Here is an 18,475-nt window from a genome sequence, read left to right as displayed (position 1 = left end):
TCTAGGCTGTTGAGGAGAAAGGAAAACAGGCAGAGAGATCGCCAGTTGCCCCAATCAGCCTCAGGAAAATGCCGGCACCCAAGCTCTTTCTAAATTATTTTATTCAAGAAGATGGAGAGGACGGACAGGGGACTGAGCTGAGCCCTGAGTCCCTGAACCTCCCGGCTCAGCCCCCACAGCAGGACAGGACAGAAGTTAGGGGGTAGGGACTCCAGCCCTACCCGGACAAGGTTGGGGACAGACGAGACCCAGGAATACCAACTGATTGTCCTCCAGGCTGTCCTCCGGGAGGGCGCAGCTAGGACCCGCCCCCTGTACCACCGGGGCGAGGCTACTTGGGGGTGCTGCTGCCCTTCTTGGGAGTTGTGGGCTTCTTGCTCTGCCAGAGGTGGCCCTGGATGGTGAAGGCATCTACGCTCATGGACATGGTCTTGGCAGGGATCTGGGTAAAGCGCTTGCGGTCGGAGTTATACTTGTAGATGCCCTCAACCATGGCGGGTGTGACCGTGCGGGGACCGTAGCCCGCCAGGCGGGTCAGCTCCTCTGTCTCCCCGGACAGCGTGTAGAGGGCCCGGAACTGGCAGCTTGAATCGCGGAAGAGGATCAGGAAGTGGTTGGCCTTGCTCTTCTCAATTTCCTGGTGGGGCAGCGGAAGCGGTTGGCCGGGGCGGGGGCAGGGCCTCCCCAACGCCCCCACCCACCAACCCCCCCCCCCCAGACGCGGGCTCACCTCGAGAATGCGGTTCTTCTGCGGTTCGTTGACCTTGCCTGCCAGGCAGCAGTGAGACAGGGCGTTGTGAATGATGAACTTGTTGGACTTGGCGCTGGGCTCCTTGTACAGCCGTGGACCTAGGGGGCGAGGCAGTCAGCGGGGCTGGGGGGTCGGGGTGGGGGACAGGCAGGGCCTGGGGCTCGCCAGCTCCGGCCCCACTCACCCGTGTACTCGGGCACCGACGCGGGGGACGAGGCGTTGCTGCCGTTCTCCCAGTCGCGCTCACGGCTGCCAGGCAGGCGGCTGGGGGACATGAGGCCGGATGGGGACGGAGCCCTGTGGGCGGACAGGAGGCGACAGGGATGCGGTCAGCGGTAAGGGAAGCCTCCCCAGAAGCAGAGGGACCAGGGAAGGGACCAGCCTGGGACCCTGCGGCGGGGGAGACGCGCACGTGTGTGTGCGAACTCCGGTGGCAGGTGCCTGCGCCCCCACTCGTCTGCCCCCCACTCGGGTGCACAGGCACGTTCTTGGCGCCCATCAGCAGCGCCCTTGCGCAACGCATAGGATTGCGTTCTCCTTTCGACAAGACACACAGACCCTGAGAGGCTGCCCGGGCCAGACTCACCGAGACGTGGGCCTCTTCACGCCAAGGTTATTGGGGGCCTCGTTGGCCACGGTGGACAGTGACAGGGTGGACTGAGAGTAGACTTTGCTGAGCCGGGAGCCTGGGAGAAGAGGGCGTGGGGTCATCCCTGCCCAGATCCCCCTGCCTCCGAAGGGCCTGGGGCTGGGGAGGGGGTTACCTGACAGGCTGTGGAAGGAACATGGGGTCACCCTGCCTGAGACCCTCACCCTGTGTCCTCCGACTGGGACAGACCTCCGCCTCCCCCCCAACAAAAGCTCTTGCTCCATAGCATTCCCGAGAGAGCCTCGCAGCCCTTAAGCTCTGGGCAGGCCTTCCGCCACTGTAGGCCCCACACCCTCTGAAGTCTAACAGACACGGGCAACCCCTCAAGACCCCTTTCGCCCTATGTACTCATGGGAGGGGTGGGGGGTCTCAGCGAGCCCTGGACAAGCGCAGTGGGCAGGCACGGACGCCGCAGCCCGACAGGGTCCTTACCCAGCAGGCCTCGGGCAGGGCTCCGTGCCAGGGCCGAGTCGTCACAGCAACCGGAGCGCGGCCGGGGGGCCCTCCGCCCGCCCCGGCCTGGCCCCCCGGTCCCCGCAGCCCGTGGCCGCAGCACTTTGTCAAGGTCATCCATCAGCTTCAGCTGGGCCCTGCGTTCATACTCGAGCCGCGTGAAGTCCCCCCGCCGAGGGCCCACCTCCTCCTCCGCCGGGGCCCTCCCAGCAGGGGCTGGGGCTGCCGCAGGGGCCACCGGAGCTGGGGGGGCCTGAGTCACCTCCTCCTGGGCCAGCCTGCAGACCGAGAGTTACCGAGCCGTCAGACAGGTCCCAGGCTCACTGGCAGCAAGTGTCCCGGGCAGCCCCCCACTCACCGCGCGGCCTCTTCCCTCCGCTGCTCCTTCTCCGCCTCCTGCCACTGCTTCCGCCGCCGTGCCTCCTCTGCCCGCCGTTGCTGCCGCTCCAGCAGGCTGGCCCGCTTTTGGGCCATCTCGTCCTCGGGTTTGTCTTCATCCTGGGGGCAGGCACTGAGTCCAGTCCTCCCCTAGCACTTCTCTGCCCACCCCACCTGCTAACCACGCACCCCTCCTTTGCCTCGTGCAACTGGTCTGAAGGCACCCAGTGGGCTCCTGCTTTACGCACGGCCCCGTGCTGGGTACGAGGGCTAAATGGGGACCCGGCCAGACTGGGTGCTCTTTGCATCATGTGTTTAATCCGATGGGGAAGGCTATCAGTCCACCGTGTGGGGACATGCCTAGCCTAACCTGGGGGCACTAAAGGCGGCTTCCTGGAGGCGGCAACCCAGAGGAGGACGGGGACTTCACTGGGGAGGGATAGGAGGGGAACAGAATATTCCAGGCAAAGGGAACAGCGAACGCAAAAGCCCCGAGGCCGGAACAAGCCTAGCAGGTATGGAACAGTGAGGAGGCTGGTGGGGCTGGGCAGCGGAGCGTGGGGCGGATGGGCCCAAAGCCACGGAAAGACTTTTTTTTTATTTTAAGAGCAAGGGATACCACAAAAGGGTTTTAGCAGGGGACTGACAAAGTCCAGTTTACGTTAATATAAATATCTATAATATATCCGTGCTGTTGAAAATGGCCAGGGATGGAGCAGGGCCTTGGACGGTAAAGGCCAGTCAGCACGTGACTGCAGGCGTCCAGGTGAGACCACTGGCCCAGGCCGGGGGTGCTGTGAGGACAGAGAACAGTGACATGGAAGAGGAGGAAGGGGAGCTGGCAGGGCCGTGGTGGGGAGAGTGGGAAAGAACATGAGGGAGGAGATGGCGTAGAAGACCCCAGCCCTGTCTGTCCACCCATTCTTGTCCCCCCGTCTGCCATCCGCCCATCCATCCATCCATCACCTCGCCTGTCCACTCCTCCCTGGCCAGCCACATCCCCGTTTATCCACCAGCGTCCCCCCTCCCTGACCAGCCAGCGGGTACCTTCCCCCACCGGCTTAGGGGACGCTGACCTTATAGAAGAACCCCAGACCGGCCCGGGGCTCCCCCTCTGAAGACGCCTCTTCCTCTAAGGAATCCTCAGCACCAGGGGGGCTCCCATCTCCCTCGTCCTCGGCCGCCGGCTCCGCCAGGCTGCGCAGCGGGATCTCGATGAGGCCAGGCCGGGCCACAGGCTCCTCGGGAGGCGACCCCTCCGCCAGGAGGATGGAGGAGCGCGTCTGCACCGGCACCTGGCTTGGCGAGAACTTGCGCAGGTGCGGGAGGCTGTCTACGTCGTGGGGAGGCGTGAGCACTCTCGTCAGGGGCGCAAGCCGCAGCTCTGCTGGCCGTGCGTGTTTCGGGCTTCGGGGTGTCGGGCTGGGGCCGGGCCCGGGGCTGCGCCGGGCAGCCGGGGCGCGCCGAGCAGGGCTGGGAGAGGCGGCTTTGGGACCCGCCGTGGGGCCGGGGATGACCCACGCGGCGGGCGGCGGGGCGGGGCCCGGGGCCTCCGGTGGGGCCAGGAGCCGCTGCTGCTGGTCCGTGAGCCTCTGCATGTCCCGCTGCAGTGAGCTCAGCGCGGCACTTAGCTTGCTGACCGCCCGGTTATAGTCCCCCAGCCCCTCGGGGGGCACCGGGCCCAGTTCCGGTGAGAAGGTCACTGCCTTGGGCCGTGGGGATGGATCACCCTGGCCCTCACCCGCTGGCCGCTCCCCACCAGGGACCGGGCCCGGCTCCGCCTCTGCCTCCCCTCCGGCCTCCCGTGGCTGCACCTGCAGGAAGGCGCTCTTGCCCAGCCGCTGGCGGTGCTTGGCAAAGATGGCCTCGATCCGTCGCTTCTGAGCCTCAATGGCCCGCCGTTTCTCCTCCAGCCGGGCCCCCAGCTCACTCATCTCGGAGCTCAGGGCCTCTGGCGCTGTGGGGGTGGCCGCCGGGGACCCTGCCTCGGCCTCAGCCTTGACCAGCTGCTTCTTGCGTTCAGCAAAGCTGGTCATCTTGACCTCAGAGTTGCTGGCCGCTGGGGACGAAGCTGCTGCCTTTGGGGAGCCCTCAGATAGGGCCAGCGATTTCGACACCTCCCCTGCTGGGCAGGGAGATGGTTTCAAGGGGCCCTCGGGGTGGGGCACGTAGGTGGGTGCTTTGGTGGGCCCATCGGGCAGTGGCTTTGAGGCCCCCTCGAGTGGGTAGGAGGAAGCCAGCGGCAGTTTGGAGGAGCCCTCAGGGGAGTGGAGGTAGAAGCTGCCGTCGGCAGCCCCATCGGGGAGCAGCCGGGGCTCGGCACTGTGGATGATCTGCAGGGCCTCCTCGATGGTAGGCAGGTCGCCAGGCTCCGGGGTCGGCTGGACGGGGGTCCGGGCTGGCACAGGGCGTGGGGGGCCCAAGCTGTCTGAGCTGACGGAGCGGAGCAGCACGGGGTCTCCCATGACGACGTCCACGTCGCTGTCCAGGCCAAAGGGGGTGCTGAACGACACTGCCTGGGAAAGGGGACGGCTGGGCGGCAGGAGGGAGGGGTCAGCCCCTGGGACAAGCCCCAGCCCCGCTCCCGCCCAGCCTGCTCCCCCCAGCCAGGCCCCAGAGATGCACTCACCTGAGCTGCCGATTCCAGGCCTTGCCGAGGGCCTCCATGTGGGACATGGACGGGGAGGACTTCAGTGAGCCTGGGGAGGGGTGGCAAGTGGTCACTCAGTGGTCACTGTGGAGTTGCCGGGGACCCTGGGTGGGGTCAGCCAGAGTGTGTCACTGACGGGGCATTATGTGGATAGCTGGGGCCACTGGGAGGTTAGGGTCACCATGGGATCATTCAGGTGTCAGAGGGACCTGGTGGAGGAGTCGGGATAAGTGAAATCTGCTGAAGTTATGTTTGGTGGGGGTCGCCAGCAACCAGCTGTACCCCTGCCCTCACCTGTGGATCCCCGGAGTGGGGACTGGGGGCCGCCGGGTGACAGGAGCGGGTGGCGGAAGTTGAAGACGGGAGAGCTGCCAAGAGATGCAGGTCAGCCAAGGGGGTCCCTCCACAGGAAGGGGGTCACCTCTCCCAGGAGTGGAGCACAGGGTGTCCCCTAGCTCTGGTGCAGTGCCCAGCGAGGGGAGGAGCCCACCACGGCCACGGAGACTCACCCGACAGGGCAAGCATACCTGCAGCCACTGCTGTTCTGAGCGGGAGAGGCCTCTGTGGCCCGGGGGGAGGCGGCTGCGGCAGAGAAAGCAGGGTCAGGCCGGGCCTGGCCTCCCTACCCCGCCCCACACCCGGGGCCAGGCCTCACCATGACCATCAGGCAGGTCCTTGGCCTGCACGAAATCAGGTTTCAGCACCTCAAAGCACATGAACATCTCGGCGAGCAGCACCACCAGGTTGACCTGGAAGCAGAAGGCAGGGTCAGCCCCCGGTGCCTGTTGCCCTGGACACCTGCCTCGGCCCACAAGGCCTCGAGGTGACCTTACCTTGAGGGGCGGTGGGACATAAAGCAGGTCCTCGAGGGAGAGCGGGCAGCCACGAGGAAGGCGGGAGGCACAGAAATCCTGCACCAGCTGGAGGTTGTACAGGCTGTCCGCCACGGACATGGGGTCCTTGAGGCACACCTCTGTAGGGACAGGATACCTGGGTCCCCAGATCCCTGGGGAAGCGAGGGCCTCCTCGTGCTAGGTGCCCTTGACAAAGTAGGTACTAAGACAGGCTGTTCTCGGGTCTCTGCACCTGTTCCCAACTGCCTGCAGAACTAGTCCTCCAAGAACTCAACTCAAAAAGCTTTTCCTGACCCACCCAGCCCGCCTTGGAGCACCTAAGATCCAGAATGTTCTTCTGGATGAACTTCTTGTCTTTCTCTCCCAACTAGGATGGGAGCTATCTGAGGTCAGAAGCCCCTCTGTTCTGTTCTCACTGGCTCTCTCTAAAATGGAATCTGGCATTCTATAAATATCTGCTGCAGGAATGAATTATACTAAGCACAGAGAAGTTGAGACACTTGCGCAAGGTCACACAGCTCACTGAGGGGAAAGTGTGCAAGCCCCGCTCCACCAGTTCTGGAAGCCGCCCTCATAATTACTGCCCCACTCTGGGGCGGATGCCCTGGGGCCAGGCTCCCAAGGACGAGTGTGGCCCAGGCCCACACACTCACCCTCGAGTCGCAAGAGCTGGGGACAGTAGCAGTGGATCGTGGCAGCCAGTGCAGCCCCACTTGCCAGATCCTGGAGGGTGGTGACATTCGGAAAGCAGGGGGCGCGTCGGGCCACAGCACGGTCCTTGCGGTAACGGATCTGTGGGCGGGGCAGAGCCGAGTTAGGGCAGACAGTCAGGCTGGTCCCAAGTCAGTGGTCGCGCAGGCTGGGTCGGGGGGGCCTGGGGTTTCCGCCATGTGGGGGCGTGAAGCTGGGGGTCCCAGAGCCAGAGTGGGGCCAGCCTGGAGCGGGGGAAGGGCAGCAGCAAGAGGCAAAGGAAGTGTCTGCGAGCAGCCAGGCCAGCAGCGAGGGCTGGGGCGGGACTCCTGGGAGCCTGGGGCGGGGGATACATTACCATGGGGGGTTTGCTCCCCGACTCCTTCAAACAGAAGGCAATTGCGTGCTGGGGGGAGAGGAGCAGCCGTCAGCGGGGCGGGAGGGGTGCTGACTTGCTGGGCCCCCAAGCTCACCTCCAGGGGAGGGGAAGCTCACCCTGACCCTGTCATGAGCCCTGGCCATCCAGCTGCGACCACGCTCTGGCCAGCTTTGGGGACCCCAAGCTCCTCCCAGCCTGGAGGGACCCCACAGAGCAGCCTCCCATGCAGGGAACCTCCGCCCCACAACAAAAGACCCAGGCCCCAGCTTGGGGAGGGGATGCAGAGGAAGCAGATAGGCAGAAGGAGAGAGGAACCCCAACCCAGGCCCGAGAGTGGAAGGAAGGGGGCCCCAGAGTGAGCAAAGGGAGGGGGACCCTGTCCAGCCCAAAGTCTCCCACTTGCGTGGGGCACCTTCCCCTGGTTGTGCTTCAGGGATGGGCACCCCCTGCCCACCAAAGCTGGGACCCATCCTTAGGGAAACTGGGGTCTTGGGAACGTCCTTCCACCTTCCCCTGGGTTGGGGATCTTCTTCTTGACCAAGGGGGTGATCTCCATGTGCCCTGCCACTGGGGTCAGGATCCGTATGTCTGATAGGCTAGGGTCCTCCCTTCAGAGGTGCCGGAAGCCTCCCAGCTCAGCTAAGATGGACAAGCCGAGGAGCTCTGTCCTCTCGATTCCTGGGAGGGGAGGTCCATCCCCCTGAACGGTAACTGGGGAGGGGTCTGCCCTGGCAGCTAATGGCAGAGACTCGTCTCTTCCCCGAGTCTGCAGAGGGATTCTCTCTCCCCACCAGGGCTGGGGTCCATGTCTTTTGCTCACAGCTGGGAAGAAGTAGGAGAGGGAGCCAACAGGCAGGCAGAACAGACACATGGAGAGACAAAGCGACAAGCAAGGCAGGCAGACGGGGCGGAGAAACAGCCCCACTTACAGGAACCAGCTTCCAGTACCAGCGTGTGGGGCACTGATGCCACAGAGGGAGAGGGGAGAGCAGCGGGAGAGGCACAGGGGAGAGGGCAGAGAGAGAGAGAGAGACAGAGTCACCTCAAGCCCCCTCTCCCAGTGCAGGAATGGCCTCGAGGTGCAGCCCTTCCCCGCCCGCCCAGCCCTCCAACTGTCCTTGTGTCCGTCCGTCCATCCATCGCCCTAGCCTCACCGAGGGCTGTGCTGGGGCCACCCCATCGGCAGGGGCCGCAGGAGAGGCTCTCTGGGCAGCTTCCTGCTCTGTCTTCTCCTGCAGCCGCCGGATGGTCTGGGGAGCAGGGAGAGGTCACCAGAGCTCCAGTCACCGGGCCATCCCGGCCCCCAGGCCACACCAGCCTAACCCCACTTACCGTGTCCACCCAGAAAAGGAGCTTGTGCTCCAAGCTGGCCAGGGCCAAAGGACCGGGCAGGGTCTTTGTCCACTCGAAGGCAAAGGCAACCATGAGGGCGTCAATGACAGCCAGGTGGGCTCCCTGTGGAGGTAAGGGCTGAGGGGTGAGACCAGGGCGAGGGATGGACGCTCCCCTCACCGCTGAGGGAGAAGAGGAGGAAGACCCTCAAGGTTGGGGTAGGGGGCGGGGCTTGAAGTAGGAGGGGCTTTGGGGATGGGCCAGGGCCAGCGGGCGGGGCGTCAGGGAAGGCGCCAGGAGAGGGGTCCTGGAGGGCCAGAAGGCGGGCCCGAAAACGCCTTGGGGAGGAGCCAAGCCTGGCGGGAGGAGCCTTCAGGGAGGCGCCGGGCGCGCGGAAGGCGCGGGGCCTACCATGAGGATGGGCTGGTGCCTCAGGTCGGCCTCCTGCACCGGGCGCTCGGGCAGCGCGGGCACCGTGCCCCTCCGCGCCAGCAGGGCCAGCAGCGCCGAGGGGCTGGGGGGCGTCTCGAGCTGCGGCAGCGCCTGGCGCCAGGCCCGGCAGTAGAGCTCGGCCGAGAGCAGCAGCCGCGTCACCGGGGGCTTCACGTGCTCCTGCGCGTACTGGTCCGTGTAGAAGGGCTCCCACAGCTCCGAGGGCACGTGCTCTGTGGGGCGAGGCAGGGCACGGCGGGTCAGGGCCCCGCATCCGCAGGGAAGACGGCACTGGGCACTGGGACGGGAGGCCGGGGGACCTGCGCCGAAGCACGCCGCGCACGTGTGCAGGAGGCCCCGGGCGGAGGAAGAGGCTCCGGGCGGAAGGGCCCGCGCCAGCCTGGGGCCAGGAGGTGGGAGAGCAAAGGGCCTGCGGTAGGGAGGGGAGGGCAGCTCTGGGACCCCAGAGGAGGCTGCCACCTGCAGGGGCTTGTGGGGACGTGGGTGGTCCTGGAGGCCCTCAAAGAACAAACACAAGGACAAGATGGTTTAATGGACCTCCCTGGGTGGCCTGCCAGCCGGGGAAGCCGGAGAGGCCACAGCCAGGGCACAATAGGTTAACTCCAGAAACTGAGGCACAGGGAGAGAAAAGCCACACCGCCGGGCCACACTGGCACTGGGATTCAAACCCGGGCCTTCAGCAGCCCTACACCCTCTCTCAGCTTGAAGGCTGGGGTGGGGTGAGCGGTGGCTCGGAGGGCTGGCTGGCGGGGCACAGAGTGGGGGAGGGAGGTGCCCAGGCCCCATCAGGTGTGACCGGAAAGATGGGACAGGAGGGCCCGCAGGTGAGGCAGCAGAGACTGAGTGTGAGGGACTGAGGACAGAGGTGAGGTCATCTAGTAGAGGCGGCCACAAGGCCCCTTCCCCCACAACACCGAATGCCAGAGAATGACACCAGCAGGGGAGGAGGTCGGAGGAAGCCCCATGGGGGCGGTGGGCGCTGGGAGGGCTGGTCCCAAGCAGGACCCAAGGGCGGGGAGGAGAAAGACCAGAAGAGACCATGAGGATGAGTCTCTGGGGAGGTCTAGGAGGAGTGGCTGAGGCCAGCATGGGGAGCCGGCCCTCATGGGGGTCTCCCAGGGAGGCCCCAACTCTTAATTCCAGTCCGAACAGCTGTCTTGCCTGTTGGGGTTCTGTGTGTCTGAGAGGATGGGGAGCAGGATTCTACTGCTTAAGAACATTTGCACAGGACATCCCAGCCCGTCCTCAGGTGCCTGTCTTCCCAGCCATGCTCCCCAGAGGCCCCCTGCCTTCCCCTACAAGAACCCGGGCATCGGTCCCTTCGGTCCCTCCCTGCCCCAGCTCCTGACCCACCCCCTAAAATCACACTTGACCTTCCCTCTTAATGCTCTACTCCTGTGCAGACTTGTGCCTGCTCTCTGCCCCTCTCCGCGCAGCTTCTTGAGAGAACAGTTGTCCAGGCTCTGCTTCCTTCCACCGGACTCCTACCCCAACCTCTCTAACTCCTGCCCTCCCAGCCTCCCCACCTCCCTGCCTCCCCAAGGCCAGCAGTCGCCCTCTGACGCACAGCGGTGGGCCGTATCTTGCCCGGGCGCTCTGCCCAGCACCTCCTTGTTCCGGAAACCTTCCTCCCCCAGCACCTCCCAGCTTCCCATCTTCTCTGACCCACCACTCAAGCCAGCCTCCTCCCCACATGCCCCGTCAATGCCAGGTTCCTGACACTTGATCAGAACAGCCCCGTAAATGGATATGGACTCCACCCCCCACCCCCACCCCAATGTGGCTTCCACGGCCATCTAAGCACTGCCACCTGCTGCAGCCCAGGCCCTGTGTCCCACTGCCCTCTGGGCATCTCCCATGATGCTCAGTACCTGCTCCAAACCTGCTCCTTCTCTCTGAAATTGCACTGAGAAATCATCATGTCCCCCTCCCCCTCCAACACCTAATGTCCTCAGGTTTCAACCTCTTGGCATCTCCCCAACCCAAACCCTGCTCCCTATCTCCCCAGGCCCTGCCCACTTCCTGCTCCCACTGGCAAAATTAAACAAGTTTCTTTCTGGGGCACCTGGGTGGCTCAGTCGGTTGAGCGTCTGTCTTCGGCGGCTCGGGTCATGATCCTGGGGTCCTGGGATGGAGCCCCACGTCTCTCTCACTCTCCCTCTGCCCCTCCCCACTGCTCATTCTCATTCTCTCTCTCTCTCTCTCTCGTTTTCTCTCAAATAAATAAATAAATAAAATCTTTAAAAAAGAAAAAAAGTTACTTTCCTGCAGGACTTGTCAGGGCCTTCAAAATGAAAACCATGAACTAGGGCTACCACTAGTTAATGCTGATCAAGCACTTCCTCTACACCTGTGTGTGTGTGCCAACACCCCAGCACTGCTGGCATTTGGGGCTGAATAATTCTTCCGTGTTTGGCAGGGGATGGGGTAGGCTGCCCAGTGCTTTGTAAGGCATTGGTGGTTCAGTGGTAGAATTCTCGCCTGCCAGTGCTTTGTAAGATGATCAGCACAGTTCCGAGCCTCTACTCACTAAATGCCAGGAGCACCGTCCTCCTAAGTAGTGACAACCAAAAATGTCTCCAGACGCCCTCAACGGTGTCCTAAGAGGCAAAACCACCCCGCTGGGTAGAGAGAGAGCCACCACGCATGACTCAAAATGTTCATTAGCCATTCACCATAGGGAGTGCTGTCCGAGAGAAATACAATTCGGCCCACAGACATAGTTTTCAACTGGGTACTAGCCCCATTAAGAAAGTAGAAACGAGAAACCTTAGTAATATACTTAACCCCAGACAAATCTGATACTAGCATTTCAACATGTAATTAATATAAAAACATTATGTGATATTTCACTTTTTCTTTTTCTTTTTTTTTTTTTTTTAAAAAAGATTTTATTTATTTATTTGACAGAGAGAGATTACAAGTAGGCAGAGAGGCAGGCAGAGAGAGAGAGGAGGAAGCAGGCTCCCTGCTGAGCAGAGAGCCCGATGCGGGACTCGATCCCAGGACCCTGAGATCATGACCTGAGCCAAAGGCAGCGGCTTAACCCACTGAGCCACCCAGGCGCCCTTTCACTTTTTCTTTACTATCAAGTCTTCAGAAGCCACGGGGTGGTTCATTCACGCATCACAACTCAGAGCAGCCCCGTGTGGTGGTGGCCGCGTCCTGGGACCGCACAGCTCTACGACAGCGCTTGCACTGACTGAGACCAATGTCACCGGGCATGCGTTTCCTGGTGGAACCCTTAGGACAACTTATTCTTAGCCCCACTGTCCAGATGAGAAAATCAAGGCCCAGGGAGCTGAGAGAACTCGCTCGCGATCACACAGCTCATAAGTGGTGCTCAGCGGCCGCGAACCCAGGTTCCCTATGGGTCACAGTGATGCTCTGACATCAAGGACTTTGTGTGGTGTTTTCCAAACTCGCACAGAGATGGCACCCTTTCTTACCTCTGAGCCGGAGTCCCGTGCACCCGGCTGCCTGCATTCCTGTCCAGCCTCCTCACACCCGCGCCTCCCGACCACCGGAACCACCTGCTCCCTGGGCAACTGCCCGTCTGATCTCATTTTGTCACGCTCCCCAGTGCCCTCGGATCCCCCACAAAACACACCCCCTCCTTGAGAGGCCATCCTCGGTCCCCCCAGCCTGTCTCCTCTCCCACCTCCCCCAGCCACCACCCGCCACCAGGACCTGCACAGCCTCCTCTGAGAACACCCTGTTGGTCCAAAGCCCAGGCCTTTTCACATGAGGTCTCCTCCCCCTGGAAAACTCGTCTGCATCCTTCAAGGATGGGAGAGGCTGGGCCACAGCCGGGTCTCTCCCTGCCAGCCTCTTCCCTCTTCTAGACACTACCTCCTCCGGGGAGACTTCCCTTCTCCTTCCCTCCCTGGCAGAGTTCAGGGATCTCCTCCCTGAGCCCCTGGGCAGCCTCTACAACACAGAGCTTATCACCCTAAGCAGTAATGATCTGGTCCCCTGTCCCATCCCCCTCTCTCCCAACTCGGCTCCCGCTCCCTCTGTCCGGAGCACCCAGCAGCGCCAGGCACCCAATGGGCACCGGCAAAAAGTCCCAGAGCTCAGGAATTGAGAGGAGCTTTGTTCCCCACTTCCCTCTTGGGGCTTAGCCACCTTCCTCTGCCCCGTCCATACAGAGAAGGAAGGCGGGACTGAGGACTGAACGTGACCCTCAGGGAGGACACCACACAGTGCGGGGGGGTGGGGGGCAGGTCAGTGAGAACAGAACTGGGGGAGTCAGGGCATTGCCTCAGGAAACTTCACTTTCTTTTCTGCAAAATGGGACAGTAATTTCTGCTCCATGATGATATTAATATTATTAATAAAAATACCACTACTGATTACAGCAGCAGGGACAGCGAGCAGCTGTTTAGGAGGTACTGTATGCCAGACACAGCAAGAAGAAATCTGAGCTCTGCCGCCAGCAACCTTGTGAACAGGGTCCTGGGACCCCCACCAACCCAGGCACTGCCCTGGCCCTTAGTGGGTGCCCCCCCCGACATCTGCAGAATGGATAAGTGAATAAATGCCCTCTTTTCCAGAGGGGGGAACAGCAGCTCTGGAGGACTGCAATAATTCGCTCATAACCTGGTGGAGGGGGCTCAAACCCTGTCTGATCCCCGAAGCTGAGCCCTAGAGGCTAGGGCCACATAACCTGGGATGGGAGCGGCTGGGGCACACCTGGCTCTCCCCCTGCCAGCCTCCTTTCTTCCTCTAGCAGATCCTCGGGGAAAGGCAGGCCCCAGAGTGGGCCCTGCATGGGAGGGTGCTGGGAGAAAGACACAGGCTTGGGCGGACCCAGGAGACGGGCAGCTGTCCCTGAGCCCCACACCCAGAACAGGTTGATCTAGGAAGGCCACCGAAAGGGGGATGGGCTGTGCCCATCCGGTCCCAAGACCAGTGGGCAGGCCGGTGGGAAAGCAAGGTGTCCCTTCAGGACTCCCCTGAAGGCCCAGACCTTAATTAACCCCAGCTGCCCCGTAACAGGCCCTGGCTCCCAGCTCTGGCCTGAGTGGTGGGGCTGCCCTAGGGCCCTGACTTGGCCCACTCGGGCCCTCGCCTCCTGGGGACCCACCCGCATTCTTCCCCTTGGGGTGGCCTGACTTTCGCACACATGTGGGCCTAAGGGAGGAGTGGAGGCTCTGTCCCGGTGGGAGAAGGCCCTACACCTGGGCTCCCACCCCCGCGGATCTCGGACAAGCCAATTCCCTTCTCCCGGGCTCGCCCGCCTCCTAGGCAAAATGGGGTAATAAGTCACAGCTGCCAGCCGCTGGCCGCGGCCATGGAGGCGAAAGTAGGGGCTCCCTCGCCGCCCGCAGCGCAGGGAGGGCTGACGCGGGCTGTGGGTCCCGGCTGCGGGGCCGTGGGGAGGCGGGGGTCCTCGCGGGGGCGTGATGTGAATGTTTAAGGGGGGGGAGGGCGTGCAAGGCCCGCCCGGGAGACCCCGCCCCGCTCACCTGGGCTCCCGGACGCCCGGGTCCCGGCGCGGATCTGGGCCGCCGGCCCCACCCCCACCGCGCTCCCGCAGCCCGGCGGGCAAAGTCCACCGCCCGGGCCGAGCAGGAAGCCCGGAGGCCCGGCGCGGCGGGGCCCAAGCCCGGGGCCCCCCGGCGGCCGGCGCTATTGTTCCCACGGCCCCGGCCTCCGCGGCCCGGCGCCCCGCCCCCCGCACCTGCCGCCCCCGGCCCCGGTACCTGCGCCCCCGAACGCGGCCCGCAGCACCCACGCCAGGCTGGCCGCCGCCTTGGCCCGCGAGAAATCGTACTGGTCCAGCGACTTGATCTCGGGCACCAGGAAGGTCCTCCGCAGCGGCCCTGGCCCCGGGGGCGCCGCCTCCACCATGGCGGCGCCGGGGCTGCGGGCGCCGGCTCCGCGCTCGCTCCAGCTGGGCTGCGCCGCGCTCGCACCCGGACCGGGCCCGCCGCCGCTGCTGCTGCCGCCGACCCAGGTGCGGCCGCTCGCGCTCGCGACGCAGCGTCGGCCCCGCCCCGGGGCGGAGCCCAGGTGCGCCCCGCCCCCGGCCCGGACCCCGACCCGGTACCCACCCCCCCTCCGCCGCCTAGCCTGGCCGACTGCCGCTGGGTGGGGCGGGCCGGGACTGCGGTGGTGGCGGGAGGCTGCGGAGGAGTGCGTGTGCGCGCGTGCGCTGGGGAGGATGCGGGACCCTCTGTTTGCGGATGTGTGTGCTGGCCCAAGTGTGTCCCCTCAGATGTGAGTGTGAGCATCCATGCGGGCTTGTCATTCCGGTCCAAGAGGCGGCGTGTGCATGGGTGCACCTGTGTCCCACTGCGTATTGGGAACGTGCAAGAGTGTGTGTGTGTTCTTATCAGTGTGTGCGTCCCTGAATGTAGTCGGGGGGGGGAGTGTATTTGAGGGTGTCTGCGTGTGCGTACCTGGGTGGGAGCGTGACGGCACATGTGTGTGTCCGTGTTTTTCATGTGTGTGGTGTGTACAAGAATCTGGACTGTGTAGATGTGTGTCCAGAGGATATAGGAGTGGTGAGTGTGAGTGTGTATTTGTGTTTTATCCGTGGATTGGCGAGTGTGCCTATTAGTGAGCATCTAGATGTTGTGTTTTGTATAAGGGTGTGATCAGTACCAATGAAAGAGCCTATGAGAGAAATTGAGGGCGTGTGTATTTATGCACCAGTGTGAATACTTGTATCTATGAATGTGGTTGAATGGGTCTGAATGGATACACTTGCAAATGTCTGAGCCCCCTTGGTGGATCTTTGTTTAATCACTGCTTTTGTATTCCACTGTGGTTTTGTGTCAGAACATCTACCCTGTGCCTCTTAGCAGTTTGGAACTGTGAATGCCCAAGTGTTTGTGTTCAGTCTTTGCAGGCCTGTATGTCTAAGTGTGTATAGCCCAGTGTGATTGTGTGTGTGTAGTAAGTGTACGTATGTGTTTGCGTTTGTATGTTATCTCTTCTTGACATGTATGACTTCCTTGAGTGTATGTGTGTGAAGCCCTTCACATCAGTGTGAATTTTGGGATATTTGCATGGATCTGTGTGTGAACATGAGTGCGACAAGGTGCACACGTGGGTCTGTTTCCTGAATGTAGATTGAGTGTTGGAACTTTCCTCTTTATGTGTGAGTGCATTTCTGGGCGTGCCTGATTGTGAATCTGTGGCTGTAGTGTATGGGGGGGAGGGTATGCGTGTGTAAGGGGTTGTGTTTCGAATGGCTCTGTGGGAGTGTACGGTTCTTTGTGTGCACCCGGATGCATTTGTGCATCGTATCTAAGTGAGACTAGGTGGGTGAATTCCATGGAAGGCGATGTGAGTGTGAGTTTCTGCCTTTACAGCAACAGAGGGAATTTCATTCAAACACGCACACGCACACGCACACACAGAACCCTCGGTGTTTTCTCAACTATATAAAATTCTATGAGATGAGAAGGCACTACAGCAAGTCCGTTTCCTGAGACAGCCCGCCTCCCAGGGGGCGATCCCTGAGCCCACACTTTGTTGAAATTCCTGGGTCCCTTAACATACATTGCACAGATGTGTTTGAGGGGTGGGTCTCACGGTCCGGAGCGTGTGACTGGAGAGGGGGTGGGTGTGCCCGAGGGAGAGGCACTGGGGCGTCGGCCCTCCTGTCTGGATGTGCCCATGCACGAGGTGGGTGTGGGCTCACAAAGGGGCCAGTGTGTATGTGTTCGAACACACAGGTTGACGTGTGCGATGCACGTGCCTCGGCTCCTGTCCCGAACCCCGTGAAAGACCTGAACATGTCTTCTCCCCACCGGGCCTTGGTTTCCCCCTCTGTGGCACTGTTGGGGCTCCCAGCACAGCACGGGGAGGTGTCCTGGCCGGGACTGGCGTGCTGTCATGGGCAGCCACTCCGGCGAGCGTGGCGTGTCCTGCTGGCTCACGCTCGTGTTTGCTTTTCTGGTAAGGTTCTCGTGACCTCTGTGGACCCCAAGGACGAACAACCAGCTGGCCCACACCCCTGGGGGATGCTGTAAATACACAAGAGAGGCTTTTGGCCCCAGAAGCAGACCCGCAGGCCTTCACCTGTCCTGGGCTGGAGGGCCTGGGGGCTTCCGCCGGTGTCCCTGCAGGAGCTGGGCACAGATGCCCTTGCCTCAGGCCCAGCCCCCACACTGGGCCAACTGGAACTCCTGGCTGGGCCAGACCGCCCCACCCACACAGCCGGCTGGATCCGAGGTCCCACCTGCCCCTGAGGGCCTGTTCCTGGGGCCCAGGCAGCTCCAGACACACTGGCTCCCCTGTGTGCAGGAGGGGCGCCCCCTCCCTGCGGCTCCCCTCCCGCCCTCCCCAAGTCCTTGCCTGCCGCCTCCTCCCTCACCTGGGGTTGCCTTGGGTTCTCACACCTCCTAACTCATCAGACAGGCTCCGGTTATGAAGCTGGGGGTGGGGATGACTTAGAGGGTTCATAGGTCAGAATTCAGGACTAGGTTTTGGGGAAGCGTATGAAGCCCCCAAAAATCATCTGCAAAATTCCGCGTGTGTGCGCCCTTTGGGGATCATACCCACAGGTAACAACTTCGGAGACTCTTTTATGTCCAGCACAGTCTCATTTAATTCTCACACTGCCCCGAGCCTGAGGAGTAGCAAACCCACTTTACAGACAGAAACACTGAGGCTGAGAGCCCCGAAGTGACACGGCAAGGAGAATGGAAGGGGACTTTGAGCCCAAGGCACCTGGATCTACCCGCTGATCTGCTACGCTGCCCTTCCACTCCGAGGCTAGCCCTCCTTCTGCCCTCAGATGGGGCTGGATGAGGCCAGCAGCTGTGGGGACTCAGGACAGAGGGTGGTTGGGACTCCCTCTCTGCACCCCTCACCTACACCTAACTATAGTGATAGGGATTCAAGTGTGGCCACTGTTTTTGTGCTCCCCACCCACAGGGTCCCACGGTGGCCCCTCTGAAGTTTGGCCTCCGTGGAAGGAGAGTATTATCAGAACCCACCCGCCCCCCGCCACACACACACACACACACACCATCACCACATCCAGGGATCTCCAGAGACCTTTCTGAAATGTTTAAAAAACAAAACAAACAAACAAGAAAAAACCCAAAAGCCACAATATTGTGCATGCCAAAGTCTATCCCTGTCCTCATGACACTTGCACTTCTTTTTCTTTAAGATTTTATTTTATTTTAAAGATTTTATTTATTTATTTGACAGAGAGAGAGAGAGAGATCATAAGCAGGCAGAGAGGCAGGCAGAGAGAGAAGGGGAAGCAGACTCCCCGCTGAGCAGAGAGCCGATGCGGGGCTCGATTCCAGGACCCTGGGATCACGACCTGAGCCAAAGGCAGAGGCTTTAACCCACTGAGCCACCCAGTGGCTCATACACATAAAATCCCAAGATTTTATTTTTAAGTAATCCCCACACCCAACATGGGGCTCAAACTCAGAAGTTTGAGATTAAGAATCCCGCGTGCCATCATGGGAGCCAGTCGGTGCCACGAGGCTTAGGTTCAGAAGTAATCGATAATCCGATAATCCATCAGGTTATTTCAGCAGGGGGCAAACTATTGGGACGGTAAAAAAGAAAAACCAAAGCAAGAGTGCTAGAGAAAGCTAGAGAAAGCTTGGGGGGGAGGAGGCTGCTTCTCTGAGGAGGGGAGATAGGCAGAGACAAAAAGGATGAAAAGGAAGGGCTGAAGGAAAAGCATTCCAGGCAGAGAGCACTGCAAAGGCCCTGGGGCAGGGGCAAGCCTGGTGTGCTCAGCAGAAGGTGTTGATCCTGCAGAAGCTGCTGGAGGCGCTTCTCAAATTCTCTCCTGTGAAGGACTACTCCCCCCGCACCCCCCCCCCGCCATCCATAAAATGCAATAAAATTTTCTAGAAAAGGGGCGCCTGGGTGGCTCAGTGAGATAAAGCCTCTGCCT

General features: G+C 61.8%; 1 protein-coding gene across 4 annotated transcripts; it reads right to left on the bottom strand.

The window, feature by feature from the left end:
* Positions 1–84: 84 nt before the first annotated feature.
* On the bottom strand, positions 85–14,445 carry CAMSAP3 (calmodulin regulated spectrin associated protein family member 3). 4 transcript variants are annotated; one of them, XM_044254329.1, is made up of 19 exons: positions 14,298–14,445; positions 8,548–8,801; positions 8,137–8,259; positions 7,959–8,054; positions 7,734–7,766; positions 6,784–6,831; positions 6,389–6,527; positions 5,715–5,854; positions 5,537–5,630; positions 5,409–5,463; positions 5,176–5,249; positions 4,861–4,930; positions 3,308–4,763; positions 2,212–2,351; positions 1,833–2,131; positions 1,338–1,437; positions 936–1,048; positions 731–849; positions 85–637 (listed from the first exon to the last, which is right to left on the bottom strand). In XM_044254329.1, the coding sequence occupies exons 1-19, from the start codon at positions 14,443–14,445 to the stop codon at positions 332–334; spliced, it is 3,807 nt and encodes a 1,268-aa protein (XP_044110264.1). In that variant the 3' UTR covers positions 85–331. The 4 variants fall into 4 exon arrangements, with proteins under 4 accessions (XP_044110264.1, XP_044110267.1, XP_044110266.1 ...); XM_044254332.1 differs by lacking the exon at positions 6,784–6,831; XM_044254331.1 differs by lacking the exon at positions 7,734–7,766.
* Positions 14,446–18,475: the final 4,030 nt, after the last annotated feature.

This window comes from Neovison vison, chromosome 6 (genome assembly GCF_020171115.1).
Source record: "Neovison vison isolate M4711 chromosome 6, ASM_NN_V1, whole genome shotgun sequence".
Classification (NCBI taxonomy): Eukaryota; Metazoa; Chordata; class Mammalia; order Carnivora; family Mustelidae; genus Neogale; species Neogale vison.
This window is presented reverse-complemented; position numbering and strand designations above follow the sequence as displayed.

Coding starts and splice junctions, on each gene's coding strand:
- CAMSAP3 (XM_044254329.1), bottom strand. CDS start 14,445: ATGGTGGAGGCGGCGCCCCCGGGGCCAGGGCCGCTGCGGAGGACCTTC. Junction 8,260..8,547: donor GGCACCAGCCCATCCTCATG/GTAGGCCCCGCG, acceptor TTACCTCCACAG/GGAGCCCACCTGGCTGTCAT. Junction 638..730: donor AGAAGAACCGCATTCTCGAG/GTGAGCCCGCGT, acceptor CTGCCCCACCAG/GAAATTGAGAAGAGCAAGGC.